The 19,873-nt window shown below is 41.8% G+C and overlaps 1 protein-coding gene across 2 annotated transcripts in view; it reads right to left on the bottom strand.

Annotated features, from left to right (window-relative positions):
- fgd4a (FYVE, RhoGEF and PH domain containing 4a) overlaps nt 1-19,873 on the bottom strand; it is a 253,803-nt gene that overhangs the window by 163,434 nt on the left and 70,496 nt on the right. Inside the window, exon 1 of one of the 2 annotated variants that reach the window (XM_043709244.1) lies at nt 14,106-14,235. The exons of the other annotated variant lie outside the window; for it this stretch is intronic. Coding sequence (XP_043565179.1) covers nt 14,106-14,157 — 52 coding nt within the window. The 5' untranslated portion in view covers nt 14,158-14,235. Of the gene's footprint in view, nt 1-14,105; nt 14,236-19,873 lie in introns of those variants that run through there. 2 annotated transcript variants of the gene reach the window in all.

Genomic DNA, 19,873 nt, shown 5'->3' with positions numbered 1-19,873 from the left:
GCTTCCCAGTCCTCCGTTTTCTCACTTATTTTTGCTATGTTATACTTTTTCTCTTTTAACTTTATATGTTTCTTAACTTCCCTCATCAGCCATGGCCACCCATGCCTCCTCCTAGGATCTTTCTTCCTTTTTGGAATGAACTGATTCTGCATCTTCTGCATTATACAGAGAAATATCTGCCATTGTTCCTCCACTGTCATCCCTGCTCAGGTATTGCACCATTGAACTTTGGCCAGCTCCTCCCTCATAGCTCCATAGTTCCCTTTATTCAACTGAAATATTGTCACTTCCGATTGTACCCTCTCCCTCTCAAATTGCAGATTGAAGCTTATTGTATTATGGTCACTACTTCCCAATGGCTCCTTCACTTTGAGGTCCCTGACAACATAACAATCAGGAGATCAGAATTGGATTCGTAAGGGGGGAGGGGGTGGTAAAGGGATCAAAATTATGGGGAGAATGGGGATGAGAAGCATATCAGCCATCATTGAATGGCAGATCTGACTTGATGGGCCAAATGGCTTAATTGTGCTCCCATATCTTATGGTCTTGTGCATGAGAGCATTGATATACATATTTTCAGGTCTGGAAGTTGGGTCAATTAGCTGAGGAATCTCTACCTGTCATCATCTACCTGTCATCATTTATTGCAGCATTTCATATTTGATTATACAGGAAGATTCAAGAACTTGTATACTTCAGTACATCATGGTTTCTACCTTTTTCTTTAACACATACAGCAGGAAGCGATGTTTTTGTTTGGAGGTAGGGGATTTTAGAAAACAAAGATGAGGATTTTAAAATGGAAGTGTCACTGAACTGGGAGCCAGAGCTTGTCAGTGAAGATTAGAGTGGTGCTGGAAAAGCACAGCAGTTCAGGCAGCATCCGAGGAATAGGAAAATCGAAGTTTTGGGCAAAAGCCCTTCATCAGGAATAGAGGTCAGCGAGCCTAGGGGTGATGGATGAACCAAGTGATTTTATTTTGGTTAGAAATCACACAACACCAGGTTATAATCCAACAGGTTTATGTGGAACCACTAGCTTTCTGAGCTCTGCTCCTTCATCAGGTGGTTGTGGAGTATATGATCATAAGACACAGAATTTATAGCAAAAGTCTACAGTGTGATGCAACTGAAATTATATATTGAAAAAGACCTGGATTGTTTGTTAAGTCTCTCATCTTTTAGAATGACCATGTTGGTTTCAGTTCTTTTGTATGTAAATCCCCAGAACATTTTTTTAAAGTTACATTCTCAAGTGAACTTTAACAATAGATGCCATGTTGGCCCAGATAATGCGTTGAAGGTGTGAGGCTGTCTGTGCCCCAATGTTCAAACTGATTCTAATCTAAAAAATGGATTTACAGAATCTTACATGGATTCATGCAGTTTTTGAGCAAAATAAAATGTAATTCTGCAAGTACAAATTCATCCCACAAACTTATATTTGTGTGTGTGTGTGTGCATGTGGATGTGTGGGGGACATACGAGTGTGTAAATGTGTATGTGTGTAAGTGTAAATGGGTTTAGATCTGTGAGAGGGTGTGTGTATGTGAGTGTATGAGAGAAAGCTTGTGTGTGAGAGAGGGTCTGTAAGAGTGTTTATGTGTGTGTGTGTGTAGTGCAATGGGGATGGCCTACCTTGGGTTCATGTCACACTACAGGTGACTCCACTGCACTACACACTCTCACATGACCAGAAACTCAACTGTATTCGCCACTAAACACAGTGGCTACAAAAGGTGGTCAGAGGCTAGGAATACTGCAGCAAGTAACTCAGTTCCTGACCCCTCAAAGCTTGCCCACCATGGACAAGGCACAAGTTAGGAATATTTGATCATGCTCCTGACTAGGGTGGCCTGGTGACTTAGTGGTTAGCGCTGCTGGCTCACAGTGCCAGGGACCTAGGTTCAATTCTAGCCGTGGGTGACTGTCTGTGTTGAGTTTGCACATTCTCCTTTTGTCTGCATGGGTTTCCTCCAGTAAGCCAGATGAATTGGCCATGCTAAATTGCCCATAGTGTTAGGTGTATTAGTCAGAGGGAAATGAATCTGGGTGGGTAACTCTTCAGAGGGTTTCGGCTGAAGGGCCTGTTTCCTCACACTGTAGGGAATCTAATCTAATCTGAATGTTAAGGGGCATTGGTCAGATTGTCACTGATTGAAGATGCTCATTGCTTGTCATTTGCATAACACAAATGTTACTTGCAACTTGTCAACCCAAGCCTGGATATTGTCATGATATTGACCTGCACACTTGGATCCCTCTGCACATCAATATTCCTAAGGGTTCTGCCATTCACTGTATGATTTCCACCTGTACTTGACCTTCCAAAATGCATCACCTCACATTTGTCTGGATTAATCTCTATCTTGTACCTTTGTATCATCCGCAAACTTACTAATTATCCCCAGCCACATGTGAAACACAGAATATATCATTTTCCTGGTAGCTTTGTAGATCAATTTATGATTTTTTTTTTACAACCTTACATTCTAAACCTCATTTCCATTCTTAAAATTTTCAGTTTAGTGCAAATTGAAGATGAACCAGAAGAATTTGAGAAACAGATCCAGAAATTCCAATGGTTTCCATTCTCACTTTTAATAGTAACTTGAGCCAACTGCTTATGTCCTTATTTGTTGGTAAATTTGGATGGAATTTGAGAATTTACTTTTTTAATAATACTCGGAAAGTATAATTTACTTTTCAAAAACAAATATGAAATACCAGTGGTGCTGTTTGCATGGCTCTCTCTCTCTCTGTCTCTTTCAATGGTATTAGCATATACCTGGCGGACAGAGATTGCTATTATTTTTCCTAGCTATCAGCAAAACAAATAAATAATTAGTTGCCTTCAAAATGTAATTGGCGATATTTTCAAAGTCAAAATTATACTGAAGCCTATTATCTACTCTCCCTTTCCTTCTTTCTCTACTTAAACCTTAATGAAGCTTCTGAAGTTTATAGAAGACAGTTTTCCTGATAAAGTAGATGACTATAAATGTTGAGACAGCACAATCCAACTCAGTTTTGAGATCAAAACTAAATTGGCCTATGAATCAAATCCTGTCTGATGTCAGGCATGTTTCGGCTGTCCATTTCATGCTGAGTTGCAAAAACGATTCAGTTTGCGCAAAATACTTGTACTGACTGATCATATCATTATGCAGGTATGTAGAGTAGGATAATGGTTGGGAGGGTGGGATTTGGAAATTGAACATGTCTGTCAATATTTAATGTCAGCTAATACCTCTTAAAGATAGATGTATTCTGGCTGCAGAAACCAGGGAAAGAATTTCTTTGCAAAAACATCTTTGAAACAATTATCAGTGAGAGGCAAGGTTTACTGATGCTGCCTTAGATGCAATAATTAAAAGAAGGAGCATTTTTATTTCACAATGTGCAGAAAGACCTCAAGGTATCTTATCTGTGGTTAGTAGGAAGAAATTATGAGCCACTTAGCACCCAGAACATTGCTGCAACGCCAGAATAGCATTCATATAAAATTAGAAAATAGGAGCAAGAGTAGGCCATTAAGCCCTTTAAGTCTGCTCCACCATTTCTTACGATCATGGCTGATGATCCAACTCAGGAGCCTGTTCCCACTTTTGCCCCCATATCTTTTGATCCGTTTAGCCTCAAGTGCTATTTCCTTCAACATCTTCTTGAAATCATACAATGTTTTGGCCTCAACTGGTTTCTATGGTAGCAAATTCCACAGGCTCACCACTCTGGCTGAAGAAATTTCTCCTCATCTCAGGTCTAATGTTGACCTTGTATCCTTAGATTGTGATCTCTGGTTCTGGACTCCCTCACTATCAGGAACACCTTTCCTACATCTACATTGTCTAATCCTGCTAGAATGCTATAGGTTTCTAAGAAACCCCCTCATTCTTCTAAACTCCAGTGAATACAGTCTTAACTGCTTCAACCTCTCCTCACACATCAGTCCTGCCCTCCAAAGAATCAAGGTGGTAAACCTTCCCAGCACTCCCTCTATAGCAAGTACATCTTACCTCAGATATAGAGATTGAAACTGCACACAATATTTTTCATGTGGTCTCACCAAGGTCCTGCATAACTGCAGCAATATAGCTCTACTCCTGTATTTGAATCCTCTCATTATAAAGGTCAACATACCATTTGTATTATTTTCCACTGCTGCATCTCCTTGCCTACCTTCAGCAGGACATGTATGAGGTCACCACATCTCATTGCACATTCACTTCTCTCAATTTGAAGCCATTCAGATAATAATCTGCCTTCCTGTTTTTACTAACGTCACATTTATTGACATTATACCACATCTATCATGCATTTCCCTACTCACACAATTTGTTCAAATCAAGGTTATTTGCCTACGAATACAGATTTCTTTCAATTCCTCGCTCTCACTCATGCTCTGTTCCCCAATGTTCCAGATATTCAAAAATCTAGCTAGAGTTTAGGTCTGACTATTCCTATTCTCCTCTGCTCATGTCTCTTTATTAAATTTACAAACTTACTTACCACACACTCAAGACATTCAAACTGTGCCTCACACCCAACCCTCAAAAATCATTGTTCCCTCTCAAGTCACACATTCAACAATTTTACAACTTCCACTGACCTTCAACATACATCATGCACACTGACTAGCAGCTATTCCAGCATTATAACCATATTCTCCAAATATGTAACAAGACTGTCACTAATACACTCCCTTCTTTTTTTCCAGGAGAATATTGCACACGACTCTTGTCAGCAGGCTGGTATAGAGGGGGAGAGAATTCATCAGCAATCCACATTCTCACTTGAAGGAAGACACTTGCCATCATGGGGAAGTGGCTGGCAACACCGAGAGAAGCAGTTTGTTCTGTGTCTGATTTTGTTTCATACCTCAACCTATTATTCCTTCTGACCCTCAGTGTGCATACACTGCATGGCAAGTTGCAGATGTGCTCAATATCCAATTTTTTCTTTTTATTCTTCAGTTCATCCTTGTGCCTCACTTCATTTCAGCTTCAGAGTATGTGGAAGTTCTTGTGCCTTCAGGACAATGCAATACTACTTGATATGTGTGCCAGTTCATATACTGGCAGCATGCAAACTTATAAAATGACAAAGTAGATGGTCAACACATGGTCACTCATCAGAGACATGTCTGCAGGAGTTATGGTAGATTCATTCCAAAAACAAAATCATCATCCACAGGGAAATTCTTGCTCCCGATGAACATTGACATGAACCTATGCACAAAGTAAATTGGAATGTCAGGTTACATGGTGAACAACAGTCATGTTTGCTGCAAAGATACACATCATTTTGTCCTGCAATCACAGACTGCATTGAGGGAATTTTAATATGCAGGAATATGTGGGTTTGGATGTGGGTAGAAGTTAAAAATTGACAGATGTTCTACAGAGACAAGGATTCCAGATGCTGAGGACGTTTTGCTGACTTGAAGGCTTCTGAATAAACTAGTTAATCACAGAAATTATGCATCAATCAACATTCCATTGGAATAGAGCACAACTGGATGCAGGAATGCTGACCAAGCAGATACTAGAAGATGCAGGAGGTGGAGAAGGTCATACCATGAGGCCGTATCTAACCAAAGTAATCAGGGATTGATGGTCTGATTTGAATTTGAGCAGAAATACTTTGAGATGGATGCACTTCAATAAAGGCATGCTTACTACATACACATTGTTTTGCATATGCCACATGTCAATAATGCTCTCTACTAATATCAAAACAGATTCCACATCTTCAATACTGTTTGGCATGTGACCATGAGCAGTACAACATGCATGTAAATACTTAGTATCTTGGTAGAAGTTACGGTGCCAGTTACATTTGATCCACCATCATAAACCAAATGGTGGCCACTGGTAGGCACAGTCTCTCTGTTGGTCACATAACTCATGACTCTGATGTGCAATTCACATATGTAGATGGCCTATATACACAGAAAACAATGCTATCTCATGAAGTGTTATTGTAACGGCCATTGGCGTGCTGATGCAATACTCCTGGCATCTGAATGCACTGAAAGTGACCCACAGCACTTGGAAAAACAGAAGTCAAGTGCCCTGAATCCTGCACCACTTCTTCACCATGAGGATACGACCCTTGCCACTAGCTATATGGTGAGCAGGTGAGGAGCAGGAGCATGAGGACAAGGAGGAAACAGGGGGACAATATTGACAACTCCTTTCCACCTGAGTCAGCATGAAGATCTCTTCTGATTGCAGTCCCAGTCACTCAAACTCCAATGTTACATTCATTCACAGATTCACCCTTATCTATTTTCTGTCACTGACTATCACAGTGTTTACTTTGCCATGCTGCAAAAATATTAATCTCCACAACATGAACTTTCCACACCAAATTTGCAAATAAAATTAAATCATCTTGCACACAAAAGGTGACTACTTAGCATCACACGTGCTTTTGATGCTTGTTTTCTGTGTCTATTCACCTGGGGTTCCAATGCAGTGATACTCTAGTGACTGTGGCTTGGTTGATGGAAAGCTGCTGTTCTCACTGAATGGGGATGGAGATGCCCTTGCAGGATGAATTTAGCCACTGACTGCATATCTTAGCTTGGGTTAACTGGCTAACAGGCAACAGCAAGGACACATGGCATGTCAAGACTGCACCAACTTTCTGCAAGATGAATGTAACTAGATCCATTCCCTACATTTTCACTATAGTTTTCTTTTCAGATAATCATCCAATTTCTTTTCGGAAGCCTTGGCTAAATCTGCTTCCACTGCTCTTTTCAGGCTCTGCATTCTAAATTTTTGTCTAATTGCTACATACACACATTTTCTTCATGGTGTAAATGGTTCTTTTGCATTGTCTAATACTAATGTCCTTTAGTTCTTCACCTCTCTGCCAATAGCATTCATTCATTTGTACTCTGCCCAGAGCATTGATTTTTTTCACATTCTGTCAAAACTGCTCTCAGCTTGCTCTTTGCTAAATAGAACTACAGAGCTTCTTCAATCTACTTACAGAATTGAAGTGTTTCAGTCCTGGAACAATGCTTACCAATCTTTTCGACACCATCCCAAATGCTTTCATAATGTGGAATCCTATATTGGACAAAATACTCCAACTGAGGTCAAACCAGTGTTTTAAAAAGGTTATCAGTAAATTACTTGCTTTTGTACTCAATGCCTTTATTTATAACGCCTAAGAGCTTGAATGTCTTTTCAATCACTTTTTTAGCCTCTCCTGATACACTTGATTTGTGCATGTTTACCCCCAGACCTCTCTGTTCCTACACCATGTTTAACATTATATCCTTTATTTTATTTATTTTTTCTTCCTTTTTTGTGCTGCCAAAGAAAAGAAGCTCTCTGTGTCAGGGAGAAACTTGAAAAGAAGCTCTTACATTTGTCTATAGTCACTCTATTGTTGAAAACATCTGGTTCATAATTCCTATGTCTGAGGATATAACTTTTAGTTTAAGAAATTAGACTGTTATAAGGAATATCCTGGTGAATAAATTGACAAACAACATGAATGTATTAAAAAGTCAAACATCTAAATTTAAGTAACTTAAGTTAGAGGACAGGGGAAAATGAAGAAAAACTTCAACACTGGGTGATCCATTTCTAGATCTCTAGGGAGGGCCAGTATCTCAATTATTGTCTGTATAAAATAAGCTAAAAGCTATAAAACTCTATCGGAAAAAAAAGTTGTAAAACTTCAATGGAAAATGAAATTATTCATATGGGTCACAGAAAGAAATAGCACTCACTAAGGGAGGTGATGGCCTAGTGGTATTATCACTTGACCTATGAGTCCAGAAACCCAGAATAATGTTCTGGGGGCCTGGGTTTAAATCACACCACAGCTGATGGTGGAATTTGAATTCAATTTTTAAAAAATAAAATCTGGAATTAAGAGTTGACCGATGGCTATGAAACCATTGTTAATTATCGAAAAACCCATCTGGCTCACTACTGCCCTTTAGGGGGAGGAAATCTACCATTCTTATCTGGTCTGGCCACCATGTGACTCCAGATCCTCAGCAATCTGGTTGACTCTCAACTGCCCTTTGAAATGGCCAAGCAAGCCATTCAGTTGTAAGAAATCATTACAAAGTCTCAACAAAGAAATGAAACTGGATGGACCACCTGGCATTGACTTGGAACTGGAAAAGACAATAGCAAAAACACAAACAGCCCCGTCGACCATGCAAAATCCTCCTTATCAACATCTGGGGGTTAGTGCTGAAATTGGGAAGCTATCTCACAGACCAGTCAAGCAACAGCCTGACAGTCATTCTTACTGAATCATACTTTACAGATAACACCCCAGACACCACCATTACCATCCCTGGATATTTCCTGTCCCACTGGCAGGACAAACCCAGCAGAGGTGGCTACACAGTGGTATACAGTCGAGAGGGAGTTGCCCTGGGAGTACTTGACAGTGACTCCGGACGGTATGAAGCCTCATGGCTTCAGTCTAAACCTGGGCAAGGAAACCTCTTACTGGTTACCACATACCATCCTCCTTCGGCTGATGAATCAGTACTTCCCCATGTTGAACACTACTTGGAGGAAGCACTGAGGATGGCAAGAGCACAAAATGTACTCTGGGTGGGGGATTTCAATGTCCACCTGGACATTGAGTGGCTCAGCAGCAGCATTACTGATCGAGCTGGTCGGGTCCTAAAGGATACAACTGCAAGACTGGGTCTGCAGCAGGTGGTAAAGGAACAAACAAGAGGAAAAACATATTTGACCTCATCCTTACTAATCTGCCAGCTGCAGAAGCATCTGTCCATGACAGTATAGGCAAAAGTGACCATCACACTGTACTTGTGGAGACAAAATCCCACCTTCACATTGAGAATAACCTTCATTATGTTGTGTGGCACTATCACCGTGCTGAATGGGACAGACTTCAAACCGATCTAGCATCTCCAGACTGGGCCATCAACAGCAACAGAAATGTACTCCAGCACAATCTGCAACCTCATGGCCTGGCATATCCCCTACTCAACCATTCCCATCAAGCCAGGGGATAGTTCAATGGAGAGTGTAGGAGGGCATACCAGGAGCAGCATTAGGCATGTCTAAAAATGAGGTGTCAACATGGTGAAGCTACCAAACAGGACTACTTGCGTGCCAAACGGCATAAACTGCAAGTGATAGAGAGAACTAAGTGATCCCACAACCAATGGATCAGATCTAAGCTCTGCAGTCCTCCCACATCCAGACGTGAATAGTGGTGGACAATTAAACAACTCATTGGAGAAGGACGCTACACAAATATCCCCATCCTCAAATAATGAAGGAGCCCAGCATATTAGTGAAAAAAATAAAGCTGATACATTCACAACAATCTTCAGTCAGAAGTGATGAGTGGATGATCCATCTCGGGCTCCTTCAGTGGTCCTCAACATCACAGATACCAGTCTCCAGCCAATTCTATTCACTCCACGTGATATCATGAAACGGTTGGAGGCACTGTATACTGCAAAGGCAATGGGCCCTGATAGCATTCCGGCAAAAGTACTGAAGATGTGTGCTCCAGAACTTGCCGCTCTCCTGACCAAGCTCTTCCAGTACAGTTACAACACTGGCATCTACCCGACAATGTGGAAATTGCCCAGGTATGTCCTGCACACAAAAAGCAGGACAAATCCAACACGGCCAGTTACTGACTAATCAGCCTCCTCTCCATCATCAGTAAAGTGATGGAAGGAGTCATAAACAGTGCTATCAAGCAGCATCTGCTCAGTAACAACCTGCTCAGTGACACCCAGTTTGGGTTTTCCCAGGGTCACTCAGCTCCTGACCTCATTACAGTCTTGGTTCAAACATGGACAAGAGAGGTGAGACTGACAGCCCTTGACATCAAGGCTGTATTTGATTGAGTATGGCATCAAGGAGCCCTGGCAAAACTGGAATTAATGAGTATCAGGGGCAAACACTCCTCTGGTTAGGATCATACCTGGCACAAAGGAAGATAGAGGGTCAGTTATCTCAGCTCCAGGACATCTCTGCAGGAGTCCCTCAGGATAGTGTCCTAGGCCCAAGAATCTTCAGCTGCTTCATCAACGGCCTTCCCTCTGTCATAAGGTCAGAAGTGGAGATGTTCACCGATGATTGCACAATGTTCAGTACTATCCACGACTCCTCAGATACTAAAGCAATCCGTGCTCAAACGCAACAAAATCTGTGAGAGAAAGTGAGGGCTGCAGATGCTGGAGGTCGGAGCTGAAAATGTGTTGCTGGAAAAGCGCAGCAGGTCAGGCAGCATCCAAGGAACAGGAGAATCGACGTTTCGGGCATATGCCTGAAGAAGGGCTTATGCCCGAAACGTCGATTCTCCTGTTCCTTGGATGCTGCCTGACCTGCTGTGCTTTTCCAGCAACACATTTTCAGCCGCAACAAAATCTGGACAATATCCAGGCTTGGGACGATAAGCAGCAAGTAACTATTGCGCCACACAAATGCCAGACAATGACCATCACCAATCAGAGACACTCTAACCACTGCCCCTTGACATTCAATGGTATTACCATCACTATCAACATCCTTAGGGTTACCATTGACCAGAAACTCAACTGGACTCACCACATAAACACAGTGGCTACAAGAGCAGGTCAAAGACTAGGGAACTGCAGCGAGTAACTCACCTCCTGACACCCCAAAGTCAATCCACTATCTACAAGACACAAGTCAGGAATGTGATGTAATATTCCCCACTTGCCTAGATGGGTGCAGCTCCAATAACACTCAAGAAAGTTGACACCATCAATCAAAGCAACCCACTTGATTGGCACCACATCTACAAACATTCAATCCCTCCAACACCGGTGCTCGTTAGCAGCAGTGTGTACAATCTACAGGGTGCATTGCAGAAATTCACCAAAGATCCTTAGACCACACCTTCTAACCCCACGACCACTTCCATTTAGAAGGATAACAGCAGCAGGTACTTGGGAACACTACAACCTGCAATTCCCCTCCAAGCCACTCACCACACTGACTTGGAAATATACCACCATTCCTTCACAGTCGTTGGGTTAAAATCCTGGGATTGTCTCCCTACCGACATTGTGGGTCAACCCACAGCAAGTGGACTACAGCGGTTTAAAAAAGACAGCTCACCACCACCTTCTCAAGGGGAAATAGGGATTGGTTATCAATGCTGGCCAGCCAGTGACGCCCAAGTCCCACAAATGAATAAAATTTAAGGGTGGCAGAACAGATGGCTTGCAGCATAGGCCATGCAGACAGATTCAGAACAAGCCTGCTATGGAGAGGCAAGTCCTGTACACTCAGGGTCAGCTGGAGAGGCCCACCTGCACTTCATCTCCCCAGCAATTGGTCTCAAGGAAGAAGGCATGGCAGTAGGGCAATGGGGACCCTGGCGTATATTACAGGTGTCCCCTTCCACACAAGGTAGCACCCAGTTGGAAGATGAACCACAATCAAGCCTTTCAGAAGTCTCCCTTCAGGACAGTTCAGAGGTGGCCAGGCCCTAGAGCTCCACCCTGTCTGCTGACCCTCAGAACCTTGGGAGTTCACTTCGCAGAGGATCCACTTACATGTGGTAAGAAAATCTTGATATGTCTGGCTCATCTAGACACAAACATCCTTGGGGTCACCTAACCTAACCTCCAGGGCCAAAGGGTTCTATTGCTTAGTCAGCTCCCTTCTCCTCAGCCTGCTGAACCAAGGAGTACATTAAGTTATAGGAGAGAGACAGGACTTATTGAGGCACTTTGGTGGCAATGCACTGTAGGTTATTTGGCAACTTTCTATAAATTTCACGGTTATAACCTTACATCTGGTTGTTTGCAATTACTGGAAGTTTCAATTCCTCTTTAAACATTAATAGTCTCTTACAATATTGCAACATTATCCAAACACTATACGATTATTAGAAGATTCTTTCAACTCTCCTTTTAACCTTCTATTTTCTAAAGATAAAAAACACAGCTTCTTCTGCATATCCATGAATCCATCATCTTTTACACTTGCGACTATTCCAGTAAACTCTTCTCTATACTGTCCAAAGCTTACACATCCTTCTTAAAATGTGATCCCCAGAATTTGATGAAATACTCCGTCTAAGTCAGAAATTGTGTTTTATCTAGGTTTAGCAAAACTAACTTGCTATTGTAATTTTTGGATTGACATATAAAAACAACACAAAACAGTACACTGCCTAAAACAATTCCAGATAATTTGCAAATTTCTTTATGTTATTAAATCTTTATGTAACAGCAGGTAGGATTTTCTGAGGAACGGTGCTCTCCACAGATTGACCTTGCACTTCTTCCTTCACGCTGTGTATGAGTTCCACGTTTCTGATAGGAGGTTCCGATCAGGACTCCTTCAGAAATGTGGAGCCATAATTCCATTCAGACAGAACAGTTGGAGAAAGGTAAGTCATACAGCCTTTTTCATAGCAGTCATGTTCTGAAATGTAAATGTCCACCATCACAGACTGCAACATTGGCAGCTCCTGTGAAAGTTTAAGTATATAAGATAAATGTGTTGTTAGGATACCAATGCATTAGGATGTTGAGGGAGTCCACAGGTCTGTGTCCTATCCAGTGCCTGGGTCTAGGTGTGATGTTGTTTCCCTTTAAAGGCCCTCACATTGGTAGCCTCTCGTACAATGGTCACTCACTTGCTCACTCCCACTGTGGTCACGGCCATTCCCTTCCCTATTTGCATACTTTCAATTTCTGGTTAGTAAGGTGCCAGGTGGGCAGTGGATAGGGAGCCAAGATGCAAGCTGGCAAGGGAAACCTGTTAAATAATAGATTGTTTAGGATAGGCCAGAGTGGGAGATACCAGGTCCACAGGAGGTCGGAGGTTGCTGTCAGGTCCAGAGCGGTGGAAGAGGCTGGAGGATCATATCCCCAATGGGCAGCAGAGTTGGGCCTGGAGCACGGAAAGGGTTGTTTGGTCTGACAGTGTGTAGTCAATGGGGTTGGGGGTTGAGTCGGGTCCTGGGATCTGGGGATTGGGCTCCATGTCCTAGGTACAAATTAGGAGAGTGAGTTGGAATGGCTAAATGGGAGAATGAGGTCAACTCCCAGAGGAAGGAGTTATCTCCAGGAGGGTTTTCCAAACCCACAACCACTATCATCTAGAAGGACAAGGGCAGCAGATACATGGAAATACCATCACCTTGAAATTCCCCTCCAAGCCACTCACCACTCAGACTTGGAAATATATCATCAGTGCATCTGTGTTGCTGGGTCCACAATCTGAAATTCCCTCATTAATGGCATTGTGTGTCTACGTAGAGCACATGGACTGCAGCAGCTCCAGAAGGCATCTCACCACCAGCTTCTCAAGGGGAACTAGGTAGGGGAAATAAATGCTGGCCCAATGGTGTCCACATCATATAAATTAATAAAAAGAGAAGAGTGTGCCTGTTCAGTCTCTGGGTGATATAAAGGGACTGAAGGGTGCATGCTAAGTTGAGGGTCAATTAAATAAGTACCCAAGAGTTAGACAAGATTTGAATTAAAATTAATCAGGATTTTATGGTGCGACTATTTACTTAACTGCACTGGGATCATCTGAATTATCTGATTTAAATTGATATATTTGGAGTGTTTGAAGCATTAAGCAATTGCTCAGTGGAATGTTGAATTTCCCATGCAATTCCTTGCAGTCTGCTATATTGGAGATTCTGCAGGGTTGCCATGCGCAACTCCCAATTGTGCTTCAGAAACAATTCCCTGAGCATCAGGAAGTACAGCCCATGTGTCGAATTATCTAAATACGCTCCATTCTATAATTCTGTTTGGATACTTAACTATATACCACAGCACATGATTTATCAAAACTAATTGTGTGTACAAAACTTCAAACCTTTAGACTGTTATAAAATTGTATTTTTTTTTACACTGATGCACTCAAGTTAACTGCAGTATACTTCTGTATACAAACAATGTTTGCGTTGAGAACATAAAACAGATCACCATGACATTACACTTTTTTATCAAAACTAGTTAAAGACATCAGTGCATATTTTGGAGTAATATTTACTTTAAAATATTACCAAACAAATTACCATTTCAAACATTCACTGTAGTTTGTGTGTTTGTAAAATTTACCTACCAGTCAGAACAACTTGTGAATCTTTGACTTTGAAATATATAGTCTGATCCATTTTTCCACCCAGCAGCACTGTATACTGTCACACAAAGTATCTTCAGCAAGTTAAACCTGACAGCTTTGGTGAGCAGTCAAACACATTTCCTGAATAACACCAGTAATGAAACTGGCTAAAAATATTTAGAGGTGTCATCTTACTTCCGTTTGCCGTTACATTACTACACCAGACTTAACCATTACTACACCAGACTCAACCCTGCAGGGAGGTCCCAAATGATTGTGAAAGACTGCTGAAGCTTGAGAATACTTTTGCAGCAAAATCTGAATACTGCAAGTCATATAATAAAACAGAAATAGTCAAGAACCAATTCTAACGTTAGCACTTCTGTTTAACATCCTTCTTTCTATAGTCATGGAGTCTAAGGCTGACTCTTGGTTTATATTTTCAAAGGTATAATTTGTAGCCACCACATTTGTCCAAACAGCCTTCTAGAATCTCGAACTTCTCAGACAATTTAAAAGACTGAAGCTCGTCCACTTCTTGCTTCTCAATCACCATGCCTCACTCGTACTTGCTACCCACTCATCTCTGACCATGGACCAAAACTCTATTCTGAGCAGTATGACAACTCCTGGAACAATATATCATGTCAATTTCCCCTTCCCTGCTGCAAGTCACTGATCCCTCTTGCATTGACAGAAACTGATTTACTGTTTAGTCTTGATGAACAGTACATTGTTGGCTTTCTTAATGTACCTGTGCACTGGATTATGCTGAAGAAGCCATTTATCACAGACTGGAAGGAGACAATGCCAAGTAAGTTAAAAATAGTGGTAATATTGGCAGATGCTTGCAAGGACTGGTCTCCTCACCCAGAAAGCAGAATATTCTGTTGTCGGAGACTTCAGATATCTGCCAAAATTTTAAAAATGGCTGTCTAATACGCTGCTGTTCAGATGATTCCAAGAAAACAGACTCTCAGCCTATACATCCTGTTTGCTGGCTATTACCCCTATGAGCAAACACTTTCACCTATTATCGTCTGACAGACTTAGCAACAACAGTTGCTCCTCTTGCTTTACCCATTCCTCCATCTAAATCAAACTGGCAGCAATCACATTGAATTAGCATCTAGAACGCACCAAAGCGAGGAGGAAAGACAGTGCTAACTTGGCAATTATACTAACACATGAAAGTGTCAAAATGACATACAGGAAAGACCAATTAGTCCAGGTAACACAACCACTCTTCACCCACCTGGAACCAAGAATAAAAACAGTCTTATCAGGGCAAATACCTGAGAAAATTCCTCATAGCACAATAAGGTGACTAAAACTAAACCAAGATATCATATTGGCCCTGGTTTAATTGATAGAGTATAAGCTACCTTTTCTAAGTGGTGAACCTCTCCCCAGTTCAGAAAAATGTTGTAGGCTCTCTTAAACAAATTAGCACTGCACTAACCAGCAACCTACTGAACAGATAAAATCTTTAGGAAAGAACAACCAAATGTCTATCCTACTTTGACCCTTACTTAAACCCTGACCCTACCTAACTAGCCAATTGACATAAGTGATCGGTGTCAAAACAATTGAGTCCCTTAGTTATTTTAACCAACCTGTTCGGAAACATTATGACACACCTCCAGGGCACATGGGACTTGAACCCAGATCTTCTGGCCCAGAGGGAGGGACTGCATCACAAGACCCTAACATGTTTGGCTGAATTTGAATCTGTCTGGGAAAGCTCTAATAGATTTCTAAGCCATCACCTTAACTAGTTAGCTACAGCAAGCTACAGATAAACTACCCCATTCCAATATCTGTTTAAACTGCTAAGACTGAGCTGAAATGTTTTAAACTGGAAACTAATGGATTACTTACTCTATATGCTTTCCAGAACCTATTCTAAAGGGATTTAAAACTGGACACTGTTATAAGTGAAGCTAAACCAGCTCTTGGATATAACAATGTATTTGTGGTGAATACAACCTAGAACCCTGTTTGCTTGCATCAAAGCTTCATGAAAAGCTACAGGCAAACTATCATTTTTTACACCACTGGCTAGCGTCCTGTTCCTTGTAGAGTGTTCATATTTTAAACATTATAACTGGACATGTGCAGATTTGTAATGGGTGTGGATTTAGGTAACTGACATCCTGATAAACAACCAACCAGGCGTTATACATGCTATGGAACGAATCACATGGGATATTTTGTTTCAACGAGGTTTGCCTCCTCTCATGCTGCAACTTCAAAGCCAGTTTAAGCTATCTTTGTAACATTCATTGACCAAAGCTGGAAACAAATGAATTTTAATCTATAAATACCTTAATATGACTTGCTTTGACTAAAACTAAAGAATAGATTTCATTTTTATTACAGCCCTCTCCACATGGTAACAAAGTCTGATTAAATTAAACCTGGAAGCTTGATGGTCATAGAGTCACAGAGTCATAGTATCATGGAAACAGACCCTTCAGTCCATTCCGACCATGTTCACAAACTAAACTAGTCCCATCTGCCTGCACTTGACCCATATCCTTCCAAATTTTCCTATTCATGAACTTATCCAAATATCTTTTAAATGTTGTAATTGTACCTGCATCCACCACTTTATCTGGCAATTCATTCCACACACAAACCACTCTCTCTGTAAACAGGCTGCCCCTTCTGTCCTTTTTAAACCTTCCCCTCTCACTTTAAATATGTGCTCCTAATCTAACACTATCAGCATATCATTTTCTTCTTGATGTGAGATGTGATGTGCTTCTTCCAATCACTTTAAAATGTATAAATAACCAAGAACCTATTGAAAAACTTAGCTTCTGACTGAGTATGGGTGCTAAACAAAAAACTATTTTTTTCTATAAAACAATCTAAATAAACTGCAAAAATACTGATCGTCTGTCAGAAATCAGAGATATACTCAAGGAACATGAAAAATCACAATTTCATCCCTCAATCAGAGATCATAGAATCCCTATGGTACAAATAGAGGCCAGTGGGCCCAATGAGTCTGCACTGACCCCCCCCGCGCCACCAAAGAGCAACCTACCCAGAACCAGCCCCACGGGAGGAAAACAGAACACCCCGCAGAAACATAGACACAGGCAGAATATACAAGCTCAACACAGATGCCCCAGGCTGGAATTGAATCCATTTCCCTAGCACTGTGAGAAAGCACCCCAGATCACTCCAGGTTACTTTATGTAAATACTTGGTTGCTCTGAAATACTTTTGAGTTTATTCTCTGAAATTAGGTAAAACAGTGAGAAGTAACAAATAACAAAGGCAGACTTGAAAAATAACCAGAAAATGAAGAGAAGCTTCAGTTCAGACTGAAATTGAACAGATTACATCAGGTCCTGGCTACTTACACTGAAAGAAAGCTGCATTTGTTCAATAATTGAATGTTCCTATGGGAAACTGTTTTTGAGGAGGACAGTTGAGAAACTCAAGACTATTAACCTTCTGTAAACTGACAAAGTTCAGGAGACATAACTATTGAGAAACTGATTTTCTGTTAATTTTGATAGCAATGATATCAAGGTGGGTTCATGCCAGGGTGACATAATTGACAATCTTTTCATACCACTTCTGTAAACATTCTTGCTAATGCTTATAACAGGCACACAACACCATGTTATAGTCCAACAGGTTTATTTGGAAGTACAAACTTTCGGAGTGCTGTTCCTTTGTCAGGTAGCTAGTGGAGCAGGATCATAGGACACAGAATTATAGTAAAAGATCAAAGTATCACACTACTGATACAATGTATTGAACAAACCCTAGATTGCTGTTAAGTATTTAATCACTTCGAATAGGTTGCAGGTTTTGATTCATTAATGTAAATCTCAAAACTTCTTTCATGTCACAGTCCTGAGATAACTTAAGGTTTTATTTTTAAAAAGGGGACATCTCAGCTCAGACATTGTACAGAGAACTCCCAGGTTCTGTTGCGACACTACAGATTCCTTACAGAACCTCAGGCACCCACGGACCAGTCGAACCAGTAACATTCCTTGTCACAATGGAAGTTTTGGCACTCTACACCAGCATCCCCCATAGCTACAACAGCCTCGGTACTCAATACTAACAACTGCCAATCTCCAGGCACCATTCTACAATTCATCTGCTTTATCCTTGACCACAATGTCTTTACCTTTGACAACCAGTTCTTCATCCAGACACACAGAACAGCCATGGGGTTTTGCACCCCAATATGCCAACATTTTCATATACAAGTTTGAATAAGACTTCCTTGCTGAACAGGATTTCCAACCAACACTATACACCAGATATATTGATGACGTTTTCTTCCTCTGGACCCATGGCAAGGACTCACTGAAACAACTGCACAGTGATATCAACAAGTTTCATCCCACCATCAGACTTACCATGGATTACTGTTAAGAATCAGTCTGATTCTTGGACACACACATCTCCATCAAACACAGGCACCTCAGTACCTCACTCTACCGCAAACCCACAGATAACCTCATGATGCTGCACTTGTCGAGCTTCAACCCAAAACATATTAAAACAGCCATCCCCTACGGACAAGCTCTTTGCATACGATGAAGAGGAACACAACAGACACTTGAAGGTGCTGAAGGGCACCCTCATAAGAACAGGGTACGATGCTCAATTCATCGATTGCCAGTTCCGATATGCCACAGCGAGAAACAGTAATGTCCTCCTCAGGAAGCAGACACGGGATACAACCGATAGGGTACCCTTCGTTGTCCAGTACTGGGAGAGGAGCAACCATGCCATGTTCTTCAGAGCCTGTAACACATTATCGATGAGGATGAGCACCATTAGTGGGCGGCACGGTGGCACAGTGGTTAGCACTGCTGCCTCACAGCGCCAGAGACCCGGGTTCAATTCCCTCCTCAGGCGACTAACTGTGTGGAGTTTGCACATTCTCCCCGTGTCTGTGTGGGTTTCCTCCGGGTGCTCCGGTTTCCTCCCACAGTCCAAAGATGTGCAGGTCAGGTGAATTGGCCATGCTAAATTGCCCGTAGTGTTAGGTAAGGGGTAAATGTAGGGGTAGGGGTATGGGTGGGTTGCGCTTCGGCGGGTTGGTGTGGACTTGTTGGGCCGAAGGGCCTGTTTCCACACTGTAAGTAATCTAAGTAATCTAATCTAAAAAAAACCACACCAATACCTTCAGTATGTCTCCACTTCTCACCTTTAAACAACCACCAAACCTTAAACAGACCATTGTTCGCAGCAAACTGCCCAGCCTTCAGGACCAATATCAACCACAACACTTACAACCCTGTCATGGCAATCACTGCAAGACATGTCAGAGTGTCAATATGGATACCACCATTACCCTTGGGGACATCATCCACCATGTATGCAGCAGGTACTCATGTGAATTAGCCAATGTTGTCTTTATTATTCACTGCAGGCAAGGATGCCCTGAGACATGGTACATTGGCAAGACTAAGCTACAACGGATGAATAGACACCATGCAACAATCGCCAGGCAGGGATGTTCCCCTCCTGTTGGAAACACTTCAGCAGTCAAGGACATTCAGCCTCGGATCTTCGGGTGACCGTCCTCCAAGGCGGACTTCAAGATATGCGACAATGCAGAGTGACTGAGTAGAAGCTGATAGCCAAGTTCGGGGTTCATGTTGCACTACAGGTGTGACTCTACTGCACTATACACTCTCACACAAGACCATAAGATCATAAGCCAAGTTCAGTACCAATGGGGATGGCTTCAATCGGGATCTTGAATTCATGTCACACTA

Source organism: Chiloscyllium plagiosum, chromosome 19 (assembly GCF_004010195.1).
Source record: "Chiloscyllium plagiosum isolate BGI_BamShark_2017 chromosome 19, ASM401019v2, whole genome shotgun sequence".
Classification (NCBI taxonomy): domain Eukaryota; kingdom Metazoa; phylum Chordata; class Chondrichthyes; order Orectolobiformes; family Hemiscylliidae; genus Chiloscyllium; species Chiloscyllium plagiosum.
Note: the sequence above shows the minus strand (reverse complement) of the source record. Positions and strands in the feature narration are given on the sequence as shown.